Below are 15,783 nucleotides of genomic sequence, written 5' to 3' on the forward strand. Positions count from 1 at the left end.
TGAATGTCGTGTTGCAATCTTCCTCTGCTTAGTGAGGTTTCTTCATTTACACTGTAATTCTGCTCCTCCTTTCCCCCTTTACAGGGAGATCTTTACATGGATGTAGTAGTTCTAGCCTTCTGATAAGCATATCTGAATCACTTAGATTTTTCTCGCACTAGACATTAGCAGGGGAGATGGTTTGGGAGTGAAAGAGGCAAAATTAGCCTTCCAGGTTTCCTGCTTTGAAGTTTCCTTATTGTCATCAACAGTTTCAGCTGGGTCACCCAATGTAGACAGTCTTCCTCAGATTCTCAAATATTAGCCCAGCTGAGAGGCTCTAATCACCAGGCACTTTTTCTCTTCACTTTGCCACTAAAGGATGATGACCTGGTCTCTTGGATGAACCACCCCACCCCCACCCCCCAGCTAGATTTTCTTAAATCTGCCACTTCCGTGCACTTCACATGACTCCTCTTTCCCCCTCCTGCAGCTGATGTGTGTGTGTGTGTGTGTGTGTGTGTGTGTGTGTTTTTAATTTTTATGAGAAATAGAGATCATGCAAGCATGAGCAGGGGCAGGGGAAGGGCAGAGGGGGAGAGAGAGAGAGAATCTTAAGCAGACTCCACACAGAGCCCGATGTGGGGCTCAATCCCAAGACCCTGGGATCATGACCTGAGCCAAAATCAGGAGTCAGACGCTCAACACTCTGAGCCACCCAGGCGCCCCTCTCCTATCTGTTTTTAATCCTGCCCACCCCACCCCAGTGTTCCTACTCAGAGTGGAGCCCTCTCCTTTGAGGGTGAGTACTTGCTGATGATTGCTGGGATTGTCATGCTGGGACTCCTGCCATGTTCCATTCTTCCCCTCCATGCAACTGTAGCTTTATACTTAAGTTCTACTGGTGCTGGCATTTTCCACCACACACAAAATTGAGAGTTTGTAGGTTTTTGCCTTCTGATAGTTTTGCTGAAAACGTGGTTTCATTCTTTTTGTCGCTATATATGAATTCTACTCATTTTCTTTGTTGCTCTGTATGATTTTTAGGAGAATAAATGGGACAACTTTAAATTTGGCTGCAGCCATATTTCTATTGGAACCAGTCACTATATTCTTAATAAAATGTCAACTTGGGCCAGCTTCAATTAAAAATATGATATAACTAAATAAAATTAACCATAGCCAGACTTCCTAGCTAAGTTGGTAATAAAATGCTGAACTATGCAAAAAATAAAGATATTAAAACTGAAAAGATCCAAATAATTCCTAAAAAATGAGAAGATAAAGCAAATACTAGGATTGACACATAATGTTAATTCTGGATAATGTAAATGAAAGAATGACCTTTTTTAAATGTAATATTAGAATAACTCTTTCTGTAAGAATTCTAACCTTAAACTTGTCATTTTGACTACATTCCCATGATTTCTGCCATCTTATAGTTGTATATATTTACAAAATATGCTCACAGATTATTCTAATCTGAACTATGTAATTACATTTTACAGAAGAGGTTTAAAGAGAACTTCTCAAAGCTAGTACCAGGAACTAAACCCACAACTTCTGCCTTTCTCTCCCTAATTCCATAGCTACTTTATTCCTTCACCTTTTCCAATAGCCCTAAAATCACCCTTTTATAGAGCAACAGACATTATTCTGCATTTCTTTGAAACATAGAAACAGTGTTTAACAGTTTCAGGAGCATAAGATAAAATACAATTTAGCAAACGGAAAAGTAACGTATAAAGCTTAATTATATTTGATATTACAGTATCCAAGTTCTTAATATAAAGAATCCCCGAATCTCAGTGGCTTCCCAGAGGGAAACACTGATTTCTTGTTCATATCACATATTCACACCTTCAATTATCTTTGGCTCACCCCAGGGCCTTTTTCATTTCAGGTGCCAGACCAGGAGAGCAGCCTCTATGTGGGAGAGGCCGAGAGAGAGAGAGAGAGAGAGAGAGAGAGAGAGAGAGAGAGAGGGAGAGGGAGAGGGAGGGTGGGAGAGGGAGGGTGGGAGAGGGTGGGACAGGGAGGGTGGGAGAGGGTGGGAGGAGAGAGGGAGAGAGAGGGTGGGAGAGGGTGGGAGGGGGAGGGAGGGAGGGAGGGAGGGGGAGAGGAAGAGAGAGGGTGGGAGAGAGAGGGTGGGAGAGAGAGGGTGGGGAGAGAGAGGGTGGGGGAGGGAGGGGGAGGGAGGGGGAGGGAGGGGAGGGGAGGGGGGAGGGAGGGGGAGGGAGGGGGAGGGAGGGAGAGAGAGGGAGAGGGCGGGAGAGGGCGGGAGAGGGAGGGAGAGGGAGGGAGAGAGGGAGAGAGAGGGAGGGGGGAGACAGGGAGGGGGGAGAAAGGGAGGGGGGAGAAAAGGGAGGGGGAGAAAGGGAGAGAGAGGGTGAGAGAGGGTGGGAGGGGAGAGAGGGAGAGGGAGGGAGGGAGGGAGGGAGAGAGAGGGAGGGGAGGGAGAGGAGAGAGGGAGAGAGGGAGAGAGGGAGAGGGAGAGAGAGGGTGGGAGAGAGAGGGAGGGGGGGAGGGAGGGAAGGGAGGGGAGGGAGGGGAGGGAGGGAGAGAGGGAGAGAGGGGAGAGAGGGAGAGAGGGAGAGAGGGAGAGAGGGAGAGAGAGGGTGGGAGGGGGTGGGAGGGGGAGGGAGAGAGAGGGAGAGAGGGAGAGAGGGAGAGAGAGGGTGGGAGGGGGTGGGAGGGGGAGGGAGAGAGAGGGAGAGAGAGGGAGAGAGAGGGAGAGAGAGGGAGAGAGAGGGAGAGAGAGGGAGAGAGAGGGAGAGAGAGGGAGAGAGAGGGAGAGGGGGAGAGAGGGAGAGGGGGAGAGAGGGAGGGAGGGAGAGGGAGGGGGAGGGAGGGGGAGAGAGAGGGGGAGAGAGGGGGAGAGAGGGAGGGGGGGTGGGAGGGAGAGAGGGGGAGGGAGGGGGTGGGAGGGAGAGAGGGGGGTGGGAGGGGGTGGGAGGGGAGAGAGGGGGTGGGAGGGGGTGGGAGGGAGGGCGGGCGGGCAAGGGAGGGAGGGGTGGGAGAGAGAGGGAGAGAGAGGGGGAGTGCAGAAGCCAAAAGGCAACGAAACCACAAAGCTGCTGCTTGCACATGACATGTGTATTTGCTCATTTCATATTAGTTAAAGCAAGTCACAAGTGACATGGTATCAGTCAACATCGTAGGGGCAGAGGAGCAGACTCCTCTGACAGAGGGAAGAAAGTGACTATTTGTGAGTAATAACATAATCCATCTCAATACTTCATGTTTTCCCTCTGCAAATATACCAACCAATGATCTTAAATTTTGAAATTGTCCTTCCCTATGACTTTCTATTTACTAGTAATATGAAACCTTTGGTCATAAAGTACTATCGTGAAAGTAACATGGTCTCTCCCCACTTTTCTACCCAGCTACTGTCTACTTCTGGAGTCCTCTCTTGCCCTCCCAGAGAGAAATGCAGGGACCACTTACGTATTACAGCTCAACTACTGGGACTGAGAACAGAGATCACCTGAGCTGACATTACTGAACTATTACAGGAAATTCTTATCCAGGAAGATAAAGCTATAAATGAATAAATAACCATTTGCTTCAGGAAATTCTTACAAACAAATAGTTCCAGGCAAACTTGGACTAGAACTACAAAATGGTCTGGTTTGCCCATCTGAACAGTTACCTCATCTGGGCAAAGAGCTTGCTTGTAACAGTTCACTCATCAAAACCATTACTATTGTGTTGACCAATACTCAACTACTGTTAAACCACTTGAACAGAAGCCCTACAACCCATAAGTAATCTACCATATCCTTCTTTTGAGACACTAAGAAGATTCTACCAAATGTTGTTCCCCCTTACTGTGGTAAGTTGATTAATCTCAGCTTTGCTTGATCGACAGGTTTCCCTGTTGATTTCTGTAGAGGAATGACAGTTTACACTAGACTCCTCATATCCACCTGGTTTTATTAAATGCAATTTTCTAAATTTTGTATGATGTTCTTCTGGAAATAGCAGTCATTCAAGAATTTTTAGAAGAAAAGAAACTACACCAAAATTTCTCAATCTCCTCAAATACCTTGTTTTCTAATCACCTGGCAAGATGTTTGGCACCTGAACAAATTCAAAGTGCTTACGAAATTGATCTGAAATGAACTATCAGAGCACAAATTCTGGTTCTTTTACCAACTCTGTGACCCAACAGAAATCACTGGATCCCATTTTATACACTGGGATATTAATGACTCCTATACTCTCTCTCTATAGAACACTTAAAAAAAACTACCTAATGCTAAACATTCAATGTATTACAGATAACATGTAAACATTCAACAGTTTTCAATTCAACCGGTATTTCTGAGGGAATGGGCTGTATCAGGTACCATACTCATTCAAGCCTCTAGATTCAGAGTTTCCTGATCTACTCATTTCTATCAACTTCCTCTTCCACTCTGCTGCAGCAACTAGCTTTAGCAGTCACCCTGTGATCATGAGGTCATACGGGTCTACCTGAGAAAATTTGGGTCTTCAGTTCCAGTTACTTCTCTTTCATTCTCACAGTATTTCTTCTGTAACCTCATGAAGTCCTCCAGCATTTGGACCCCAAATCACAACTTGATGTTCTGATGACATGAACACCCTCTCTGGACTATTAAATGGGCAAAAAAATATACTGGACTGGGTGAAGCCACTGAAACTTCGGCATCCTTTATTTCTCCTCCCTTTTCTACCCTCTCTTCTTTTCCTGCTGTAGGTGGCACTATTCAAACAAAATTCACTATTAGTACAGGAGCTTTTATAAGAAAATCACTCTGTTCAAAGAATGGTAAGAGCAATTAGGAAAATTGGAGAAAGGAGTAATACCACAACCATTTTGGGAGGACAAACAATAATTTCTCAGGTGGTAAGCTAGGCAAAGAATATCGTACATATGGATGATGTGTGATGGTTCCCAACACTCGTGCTCCAAATGTGAACTATGCATCTACTCCTTCATTATTACTGCTGTAGTTGCTGGCCACCATCACAAGAGCTGGTACCTACTGAGAGTTCATTCTGCTTCTGTGTGACAGGCACGGTTGCCTGGCTAAGTTAACCCACTTTGCTACCTCCATTACTAGAAAAGTGAACACTACTTTTCTAGCCTCCCTTGCAGCTAGAGATAGCCATAGGACAAAATTCTGGCCAGTGAGTTGGAAGTCAGACAGGTGATGCGTTCCAGGAAGGCGTTACGGAGGATTAATGTGGTATTTAATACCATCTTCCTGCCTCTTTCTGCTTTAAATACAAATAAGAAGTCTAAAGCTGTGGCCATAGAAGGAGTAAACCATGTCTGTAACTGCTCACTCTGAGACTTCTTTTATGTCAGAAAAACAAACTCCTACTGTTCAGCGCCCCGTGCGTCTTGTATTTCTTTAAGCCAAGGCAGTCCTATGTAATGGAAGCCAGGCAGTGTTCGAAGCACTTCACAAATAGCACACAACTGGGATCATTTGGGTTCTTACTATGACTTAAGAGACCACTTGGCAGAATCTTATCATATTACTGATCAATTGTGCCCTTTATGCCACAGGATTCTAATGATGTTCCAGCAGTCCAAACCTGACTCAGGCCTTACAAGCTTTTAAAGAAAAACTGATCATGAGAAACAGAGTAATTAACTCACAGCTTTATTCTTTGTCCTGTAAAGACAACCATACTACGTGGGCAGAAGGTCCGAAGCATAGGGTGAATGAAGAAGTAAGATGTGTGTCAGAGGAGACTTGCTGTTATCACAGACTGTGAGCTATATAAAGTAGACAATCTAAAAGTGGAAAATCTGAACTGTTTTAATAATCAAAAAGCACAAATCAACATTTTCTTTTCTGTATGGAAACTGAAGATCCAAAGTCTAAAATCGTTGATATTAGTGTAGTCAATTTTTAAAAAAAAAAGAATTCAAACAAACCTTTTGGTTTCCCTGTATTTCCTCCCTCATAAGATGATTTACAGCAATTCTGGTCAGAGATCTGGAAAAAAAAAATACTGATATAATTCATTTTTACTTAAATGTTTAGGACAATCTATAATTCAGTATAATATAATACTCTGGATAAGAACCTAAAAACTCAGAATGCTTCACGACCAAAAGTGCACATTTCCATGTAGCTATTGGACAACTGGCACCACGGCTCTCCTTTGACAAGGGTGTCTGACTGTGTCTGATTCAGGTGGATTCAAGACTGACAGGAGCTCGTGCACACCTGGGTGATGGACCGAGTTGCTGAGTCACTATATTGCACACCTGAAACTAACAGGACACTGTATGTTAACTACACTGGAATTAAATAATTAAAAAAAAAAGAGTTCATGGGCACAACTGTACAGTCGGAACTTGTTTACTACTAGATACTTTTCAGATATACTTGACTGAAAATGCTATTTTGTGCTGTTTGGCCCATTCAGAGAAACTTTGTATAAAATGACCAATATGACACATGTGTCAATGCAAATTTCAAAATACTTGCACATAAAAAAGAGTTTTGGTAAACCTGGGATCTTTACCAGAGTATGTAAGCTCTAAATGACTAACAATACTGACTTCCTCCATATCCACTCTTTGAAGAACTTAGAACTCCCTCATAACTTAAAGAGATTTTTTAAAACAAGTTTATTAACTACATTTATTTGACTTGATAACTCCTAGGAAAATTAGTTACATATTTGTCAGTTTTATGCAAACAAAACAATTTAAAAATTAAAAGACCGTTAATGCAGAGTTCTGCTTTAAAATAAAACTCCCACAAAAAGTGTAGATTATCTCCTAAAATTTGGCAGCATTTAAGAGGAATTACAATGTATAATTTGGTATCACAAGTTTTTCATCCATTTAGCAGATATTTTAACAAACATTTAGTAATGGTCTATCAAGTGGCTTTACAGATATGCTCAAGCCTCTAAGTTAGCCATTCAGCAGCGTTACCATAGTTTGCATTCTTTTTAAATGATCAACCACAAATTAAGAGCAGAGTTTAGCCCACAACCTTGAGTTGCAACTGACTTACAGTCAAAAGAGTAAATAATCTTAACACTGAAGTTATTTTACTTTATTTGTATTTGATCTAGTAATTTCAAAAACAGCAGTGTAACTAAACATTTATACACATATGCACATTTCAAGTTTTAAGTATGCAAGTACTGACTTCTCAAATTCTTGGCTCTTTAAAATTAACAGAAGAGTCATCAATATATTGATTCTTAATCTGTAACTGAGTTGGTGCATCTCTCTATTTTCAGGGTCCCCTAGAAAGGTTGTTATCTTTTGGCCAACTATGTGCTAGTTATTTACCCACAAAGGAACGAATATCTAGATTTAAGATTCAATACTTTGCACTGTGGATAAATGTACAGCAAAACACATGAGGCAAAGAGAGGTCTGGTGATCACCCACGGGCTAAGAGAGGGTGCTGCTTGTGCAGGGGTGCTCTCCCCTCTCCTCAGGAAAACGCTGCTATGCTAGCCACACACTCCACATCTTCAAGAGAAGCTAACTTATTTTCTGTTTTACTGGTTGCTTATAATTTCACATCCTGTCATTCCTAACCAGACTACAAATGAATAAGCGTTTTTGTTATTTTGTGAAAGTACTGATTACTTTTAGACATGCAAATGTATTATCTATTAAACTGCAAGATGTGTTTAGTGTAAAATCAGTATTTCTGGAAGCAGTTCGTTTAGGTATCCTACTGGCAAAAAGTATTCCACAAAATATTCCATAAAGAAGACTTGTTTAGAATCTGAAAGGGCAAGAACATGATCTGGCCATATTCTGGGCATAAATCTATTTAGAATAATACTTTTCATCACCCTCCACCCAGAAAAAAGAAAAATATTCTCTCATTATTCATTGCTTGAACAACTTTTATCCTGGATTACCGTATCACTATTTTTGTTTAAACAACTTTAATAGATTACTTTTCCTTTCCATTTGCCTCTAATTCAAGAGTTCTATTTTTCAGGATGTGTACGCATGTGTGCACATGCCAGTATTTTCCTCTGGTAAAAACAAAAACCAAAAAACAACCCAACACGCATAATAAAGAAATGCCTATTTTCATTAAAACTGTATCTGTTAGAATTAGTTGATATCACAATGTTAAATGAAATCAGCTATTTTCATAAAGTTTATTTAATGGAAAGAGTTCTGGCTATAATCAACCCATGAACTTTAACATACCTGGCTTTTATGGGGAAGTTCTGTGAAATGTCTTTCATTAATTTTATGGCATCATAAACTGGCGTAGACATTATTTGAGAAGCTGCCTGAAAACTAAGATCTGGAAAAAAAAATCTAGCATCATGTCAGATCTTCACAGACATTTCCAGGTAATTTAAATAATTTACTCAACATTTCTTGCCACATATTTATTATATAGACATGTTAACACTTACATGTAGCATTTTTCAAAAGTTTTAAACAGAAGGCGATCACCAATGTCCAAATAAGGTAAGCTTTACACATTTTTGAAGGGCTAATCATTTAATACCTATTGTTTTCCACAAATTACAGTATAACTTCAAAAAGAGATATATGAAAAGAAACGTTAATGCCAAGCTATTTTTTCTATACTTAAGGTTTAACAAAACATGCAACAAAAAGCTTTGATAAGGATAACAAGAGGAAGGAAAAAAGAGCTTTGGGGAACTAATTCTGGAAAGAACTTTAAGAAAGATCCGATGTGTTTATTAACTCAGTACATATCAAAAATTCACTTTTTCTTTCAATGTATTACCCTTATATGACAATAAAAATCAAATCCTAAACTTAGTATTTTACCGGATAAGAAAGTTCTACGAAAAGAAAACTGTGTGGTTTACGTAGTCAGTCTCCAATATGTCGGAAGCAGTCATCTTAATCTCGTCCCTTTGTTCAAGAGTCAGAAAAGATTTTAAAGCTTGATTCTGTTTGTTACTGAATAGTGAAACATACTGTTTCTCTTTAACGTTTCACCACAGGTAGAATCCTAGTTTACCATACACTAGTAAAATAACCAGCTTAACATAGTAAGACTAGTTTCATTTCCGCATTCTCAGTACGGTGCATCGAGTTGGAATCAAAGCTTAGGAAAAGGTGTTCTTAGCACAGCTTACTGCGCGATAGACAGCCTAACAATCAAGGTTCAAATTCTAGCTCTGTATTCACTTTCTAGCTGAGTAACTTTAAATCACATTTCCTCAACCTACTTTAGCATGTTTCCAGCCCCAGCACTGGAGCAAAGCCATCAGTACTCATGAGTATCTCCTAATTACCAAACACAATGGATATGTGTCAGTCCTTATCTTATGAAGATCCTTTTGCAAGAGGCTTATTACATCCTACAAAGAAAAAGTACTGACTTTCTATTCAGTAAATGGTGCTGGGAAAACTAGACATTCATGTGCAAAAGAATGAAAATGGACCCCTATCTTATACAATACACAAAAATTAACTCAAAATGGATTAAGGACTTAAATTTAAGACCTAAATCCATAAAATCCTGAAAGAAAATATAGGGATAAGCTCCCTGACATAGTCTTAGTGATGATTTTTTGGATATGACACCAAAACCAAAGGCAGCGAAGCAAAAATAAACAAGCGGGACTATATCCTACTCAAAAGCTTCTGCAACAGCAAGGAAATCATCAACAAAGTGAAAAAGCAAGCTACAGAATGGGAGAAAACATCTGAAAATCATATATCTGATAAGGCACCAATAACCAAAATACAGAAGAAACTCATGTAAACTGGTGTAGCCACTATGGAAAACATGGCAATTCCTCCAAAAATTAAAACTAGAACCACCATATGGTCCAGCTTCTGGGTATGTATCCAAAGGAAATGAAATCAGCGTCTCAAAGAGATACCTGGACTCCCATGTTCACTGCAGCATTATCCACAACAGCCAAGGTGGAAATAATCTAACTATCCATTGATGGATGAGAAAATGTGGTGTACATATACAATGGAATATTATTCAGCATTATAAAGAGAGGAAGTTCTGCCATTTGTAACAACATCAATGAACCTGGATGATAGATACTATGCTAAGTGAAAACAAAGATAAATATTGCACAGTATCAGGTACCTGTTTAAAAAAAAAAGTTAAACTCATACAAACAAATTAGAATAGTTGCCTGGGGGCTGGATAGAGGAAAAAAGGTGAGGTTGGCAAAAGGGTATAAAATGAAGAGGGTCTGAAGATCTAATGTATACCACGGTGACTGGAGTTGATATCACTGTATTACATAACTGAAATTTGCTCAAAGAGTAGAAATTAAATGTTCTCACCAAAAAAGAAAAAGACCTGATATACAAGTAGGTGCTCACTAAATACTGATGAAAGAATAAATGAATAGTCAGATTACAAGTAAGACTCTTTATGTTCTGTTTCTTATTATTCTATTGCTATTAAAGGCATTTATAAGCAACACAATTTTTAACTCATGGGTATATATTTAGGAATATATGCACTTTTAGGCAAGAAAACATAATTGTTATTTACATGACTGTGGGGAATAAGCTTAGAAATTCCCTGGGCTTACACCAATGGGTTAACAAGGAAAAAAGTACAAAGCCATAGGATGCTCACACCTGAGAAGACAACCAAGAATAGGGAGGTGCAAAGGTGCCCAATACATAGGTATATGAAATAAACAAGATTAGATATATCAGGGTGAAAGCACCTCCCCCCCCCCCAATTTAGTACTACAGCAGAAAGCTGCTTTCACGGGAAAGAAGGACCAAGTTAGGTAAACAGGTAAATCGGGATATAGATGGCTGCGCTGCAGGTGAAGCAGCCCACAGCGGAGATGATTAACAAAAGAAAAGGTGCCTTGTTAACTCTGAGGTTATTTGTCCTACCTGTCTTATCCCTAGGCTAGCTAAGATAAACAGAGGTGGTGCCTCACGTCTGCCATAAACAACCTTCAGCCTGACTGCCTGGTGCCTGGATTTTGTTTTGTATTAACCCAAACCCCTAACCCCGAATTTTTAAAGACCCCCTTTCCGTCACATCCACAATTTAACGTTCACAGATTCATTGTCTCTTTGTGCACGTCCATCCCCATGTTTGTAAGCCTTCTGATCCTAATAAAACTGGGCAAGAACCCTTATTCTGGGCTCTTGTCTTTTCCCAGACATAAGCCATCTCTCATTTTTCATCCTGCGTCCTGCTCTCTTGCTAGACAAGAGAGAACTTTATACCCAGAGTCTACGACACATGACTGAATGGTGTTAATGACTTATAAAAGAGGAAAATGGATGATCAAAGATCTTGCCTGATGGTATTTGGCTGCTGTACAATGTCATACTCAGAAACAGTAGAATGCGGTGTGGAAGAAACAATTTAGGCTCATTTTAGATATCCTTGATCTGTGCTTTATCATATTCATGAACTTGGACTAATTATTTTGTGTCCATTCCTGATTTCCTCATCTGAAAAGTGAGAGATCTAACCTCATATGAGTTTTTAAAAAATTAATCGTACTGTATATAAACAGCCTAACACTTTGCCAGACACAGTGTCGGCTAATAGTTTTATCATCGTCAATCCACCGTCGTGATGATCCTTCTACCACCTTCTACTCAGGTTTGACAGTACAACTAGTCTTTTAAAACTTTTTATTAACACGAACGTAATTCTCCTTTACATGACCAATCTTCTGAGCACAACTTATTTGAAAGCCCCTGAAAACTCACTTATGAAGTCAGATAGAGTATAAGTAACAACCAAATGAATATATTACCAGATTCTATTAACACTTTTTGCTTTGTTCTAAACTGTCCATACCTATTAACTCACCGATAGCTATTTAAGTCCTACGCTTAGCCTCGGAAACCCAGATCCCCATATTTAACTGTTTTACGACTTGGACACTTCAAAAGCAACATGTTTAATCCTAAATTTGTAATATTCCTACCCCATCTTTGCCCAAATCTGCTCCTCTTTACTCTCCTCTTCTCAGCAAACACTGTCCATGCAGCTGGACAAACCATGATCTTACAGTTCTTAGTATCTTTCTCCATCACATATCCCTATCCAACCTCTCACAATGATCCCTGTATTCTTTCTAAATAATCCACCCCCAAATTTATCCCAACCCTTCCTGAGATCTCACATCAGCTGCCACTTACTGACACTGGGGAGGCCTCTCGCTCTCCCCAGCGCTCACCCCCACCAGATCAGGTCTTCCTGGCACACACCCTTCTTAATCCTACCTACCTTTGCTTTAAAGCAATTACAATCATAATTTTTACATTGGTTTTCTAATTTTTTAACGTTTACCTAAGATCCTTAGAAGACACGCAGCGTCTACTTTAGCTCATCTTATCTTCAGAATCTAGTGTTTTTCAAAATGTCAGTTGGAACCCATTAGTCAGTAGTGACATCAGATTGAGTAGGTAATGTGAAGTTATTTTTCTAACAATATAAGGTAGAATAAAAGACAGTTTTCCAGAATGAATAAAATGTAGTAAACATACATGTTGTGTATGTGCGAGCTTTTTTTTTTTTTTTTTAAAGTTTGAACCTGTCAGTGTATTCCTACATTATATACTCGAGTACGGGTCCGGATGTAAATAAATTCCGCTGCCTCTGAGCCAGAAATTATAAAATGAAAGAACACAGGTATTGCTCACTCTCTATGTCCTGGAAACCTACTGTTTGGCTTCTATCAGGTGCTCCTCACAGGCTCTACTTCACACCCCTGGACCAGCGCCACAGGGCCCGCCCTCATGCACCGGCTGCTCACTCCACACTATCAGCTCCCCCTCCTCTTGAAGACCTTTATGCTAAGACGCCCACAGCTCTTCCACTCCTCTCCTTTTAACTACGGACTTCCTGTTCAGCCCACTACTGGACCCTGTCATCTGAATGACATCATCAAATGCAAGCAATCCATTTCACTTCAGTCTCTTTATTCTGGAACTCGATCTTCAACCCGAAAACATACTTACATGTTTTACATTCTCTCTATTCAGGCTCAAAGCTGGATGTCTTAAGCCATCTTTGACTCCTTTCATCTCCTAAACATTTGCTAAATCCAGCCTTCCTGATGCCCTCTGCCACAGTCACAGTGCTATCTCTCACTGTATGATTTCAAAGAGGTCTTAGCATGAGCTCCTGTTTCTAGTCCATTGAAATCCATCTGACACAGACATCAGCCAGATCCATTAAAACAGATCGCACGTTCTGTTTATAGGCCTTCAAAAGCATCATCTACAATTATCACCTGTAATTATATTTTATAAATTAGGGGATCCTTGGAGAACATTTTGAAGAAGAAGTAGAATGGTGCTTGCCTACAACAGTTGGAGAAACTGGGGAGAAATGGGGAGTTGACTGTTAATGGGAACATGACTTTCTGAGGTGATGAAAATACTCTAAAGTTGTGGAACAGTTAAAAAAAACTCAGAAAATATACTAAAACCCGTTAAATGGTACACTTTAAAGGGATGAATTGTATAGTATGTCAACTGTCTCAATAAGCTGTTAATAAAAAGTTGAGTGATAGAAACTCTATATTACACAGAAAAATGATGTCCCCATGACTGACTAAAAATTACAAGTAATAAAGAAAATAAACTGAAAAGCAGTTACAGTTCAAACTAAATTTTGGTCATAAGATATGTGCTTATAGGATGTCAGCACAGAGGCTGTTCTAAGCTACAGTGAAATATGCAATGTTCTATTAAGATCAAAATTTTAAACAGAAGAAAACTAATGATTTCCTGGACTGACTAGTCAAGATTTTTAATCACTGTTAAAGACAACTTGAAATGTGATTTACTACTGGAGATGAACCTATAAGATAAATCAGTGTATACTTTAAAAATGATAAGAGCAAATAACTATATTTCACATAATTTTAACTCTAATAAACATAACCATATGATCTGCTTGACAGCCTTTTAATTAAATATGAATTTTGACAAAAATTCACATCAGTTAACTATTACCTATGAAATAATTTATATCGTATTACATAAAAGCTTATTGAACAGAGATCAGTTACCAAAATGCTGTGTTATAGAAGTACTGTACCTTGCAGTTCCCAGACTTTCAAAGGCATCATTTCTTTGCTACTCTCAATCAGGTATTTTTGGAATGCTGTCAGATTATCTCTAAGATCTGAATATCTTTCTCTGCATTAGAATATTAAGTCATGTTAATTGTCATCACCTACTACAAATTATACAAGCAGTATATTTTTGAAATTAACTTTCTCAAACTAGACACAAAAACCTGTTCCATCCAGATAATAAATTATGATACAGCTATATCCACAGAACCTAAAAATAATGAGGTATATATGTCCACTTTTTTAAATATAGGAAACAACCCAAAATCTGGAGGGATGTACTCTCAATTGTTACTATGTTAACATTAACTAAAAGGGATTGAAGGACGAGGGCAGAAGCATTAGCTTTTTACATTCTATACTTTTTAACATTTTATAAATTACAAGTATTGCCTTTATAATTTAAAACAAAACTATTTTATAAGGAAAACATTAATGCTTCCTATACAACCTTAGAGGTCCATCTTTGAAACTTATAAAAATCTTCAATAAGACAATTTTGCCCAATGTTAAACACACCTAGGTATCTTTTTAGAATGCCAAATAATAACGTAGTAGCAATGACATTTTACTATACATATGATATACACTATAACTTCAGGGCACATGGGTGGCTCATTTGGTTGAGCACCTGACTCCTGTTTTTGGCTCAGGTCATGATCCCAGGGTTGTGGGACTGAGCCCCACATCAGGCTCCATGTTGAGTGTGGAGCCTGCGTAAGTCTCTCTCTCTCTCCCCCTCTCTCCCTTTGTCCCTCTTCCTCTGTTTGTGCTGTCTCTCAAAAATTAAAAAAAGTAAACTATAATTTCTTTTTTCTAACTCATGAAATCAAGACACAATGCCATTTCAGATTTAAATTCTTTTTTTTAAAAAACCTTACCACCAACACAACTCACAAAACACATATTTCAACAGCAAAAAGATTTTAAAAAGAGAAAAAATATACAGAACACATACACAGAAATGCATTAATCATATGGTTAACACTAAGTAAATACACCACAGTGTTGATTTTATGCAATTTTAGTACAACACGGGGGCACGTTTTAAAAATGAATGAAGACTGACTACAACTGTTACAGTGAAAGGGCAATAGAACCTCTTCCAAAAGGAAGTTCAGTTCACTATGAACTAAATTAACCCCTCCTTTATCAATTTAATTACAGAGCAATATTAAGTTTATAAGAGCTATATTACTGGTTTTCATATTTAATAATAATCTTAAATTTCACTGCTAAATTTATATAAATCAGACAAAAATACATTATTCATATAATACCTCAAAGCAAAGGGTTTTGCTTAAATCAACTGAATAGCTGTGTAAGAACTAATTTTGAGTACCTCCTCTTTTAAAAATGGCTCCCAAGGCTTTTTGTAGAATGTGCAATTTATTCCCATAAAAAGTTTTATGTTTAAAAGAGAATAGAACTGTGGATTCCATGAGGCTGAGATACAGCTGACAATGGAATAAAAGTGTATTATTATCTACTAAATACCTTACTTAGAATAAATCCATTTTGCAAGATTCGTGAACGTTTCAAGGCCAATTAGCACACCACTGTGCCAATACTTTAAAATATAACTCCGTCATCTATATAAATTAGCACAGTCTCCACAAACGTTCCCCTGCTCTGTAGAGTACCTACTCACCAGGAGAACTGACCTTAGTGTCCTTTATAAATACTTGCAACATTAAGTAAAACTTAAAGCTATTAATAAAAACTGTCCTTTAC

At 39.0% G+C, this 15,783-nt stretch overlaps 1 protein-coding gene across 1 annotated transcript in view; it reads right to left on the reverse strand.

Moving 5' to 3' along the window:
* Positions 1-15,783, reverse strand: part of UGGT2 (UDP-glucose glycoprotein glucosyltransferase 2) — a 189,379-nt gene that overhangs the window by 126,626 nt on the left and 46,970 nt on the right. The window contains exons 8-10 of the mRNA XM_047081127.1: positions 14,013-14,113; positions 8,168-8,267; positions 5,900-5,960 (exon numbers count right to left, since the gene is read on the reverse strand). Coding sequence (XP_046937083.1) covers positions 5,900-5,960; positions 8,168-8,267; positions 14,013-14,113 — 262 coding nt within the window. The remainder of the gene's footprint in view (positions 1-5,899; positions 5,961-8,167; positions 8,268-14,012; positions 14,114-15,783) is intronic.

The sequence above is a fragment of the Lynx rufus genome, unplaced genomic scaffold, assembly GCF_022079265.1.
Source record: "Lynx rufus isolate CCGP_SWC_20201006 ecotype Redwood Valley unplaced genomic scaffold, mLynRuf1.p SCAF_1, whole genome shotgun sequence".
NCBI lineage: Eukaryota > Metazoa > Chordata > Mammalia > Carnivora > Felidae > Lynx > Lynx rufus.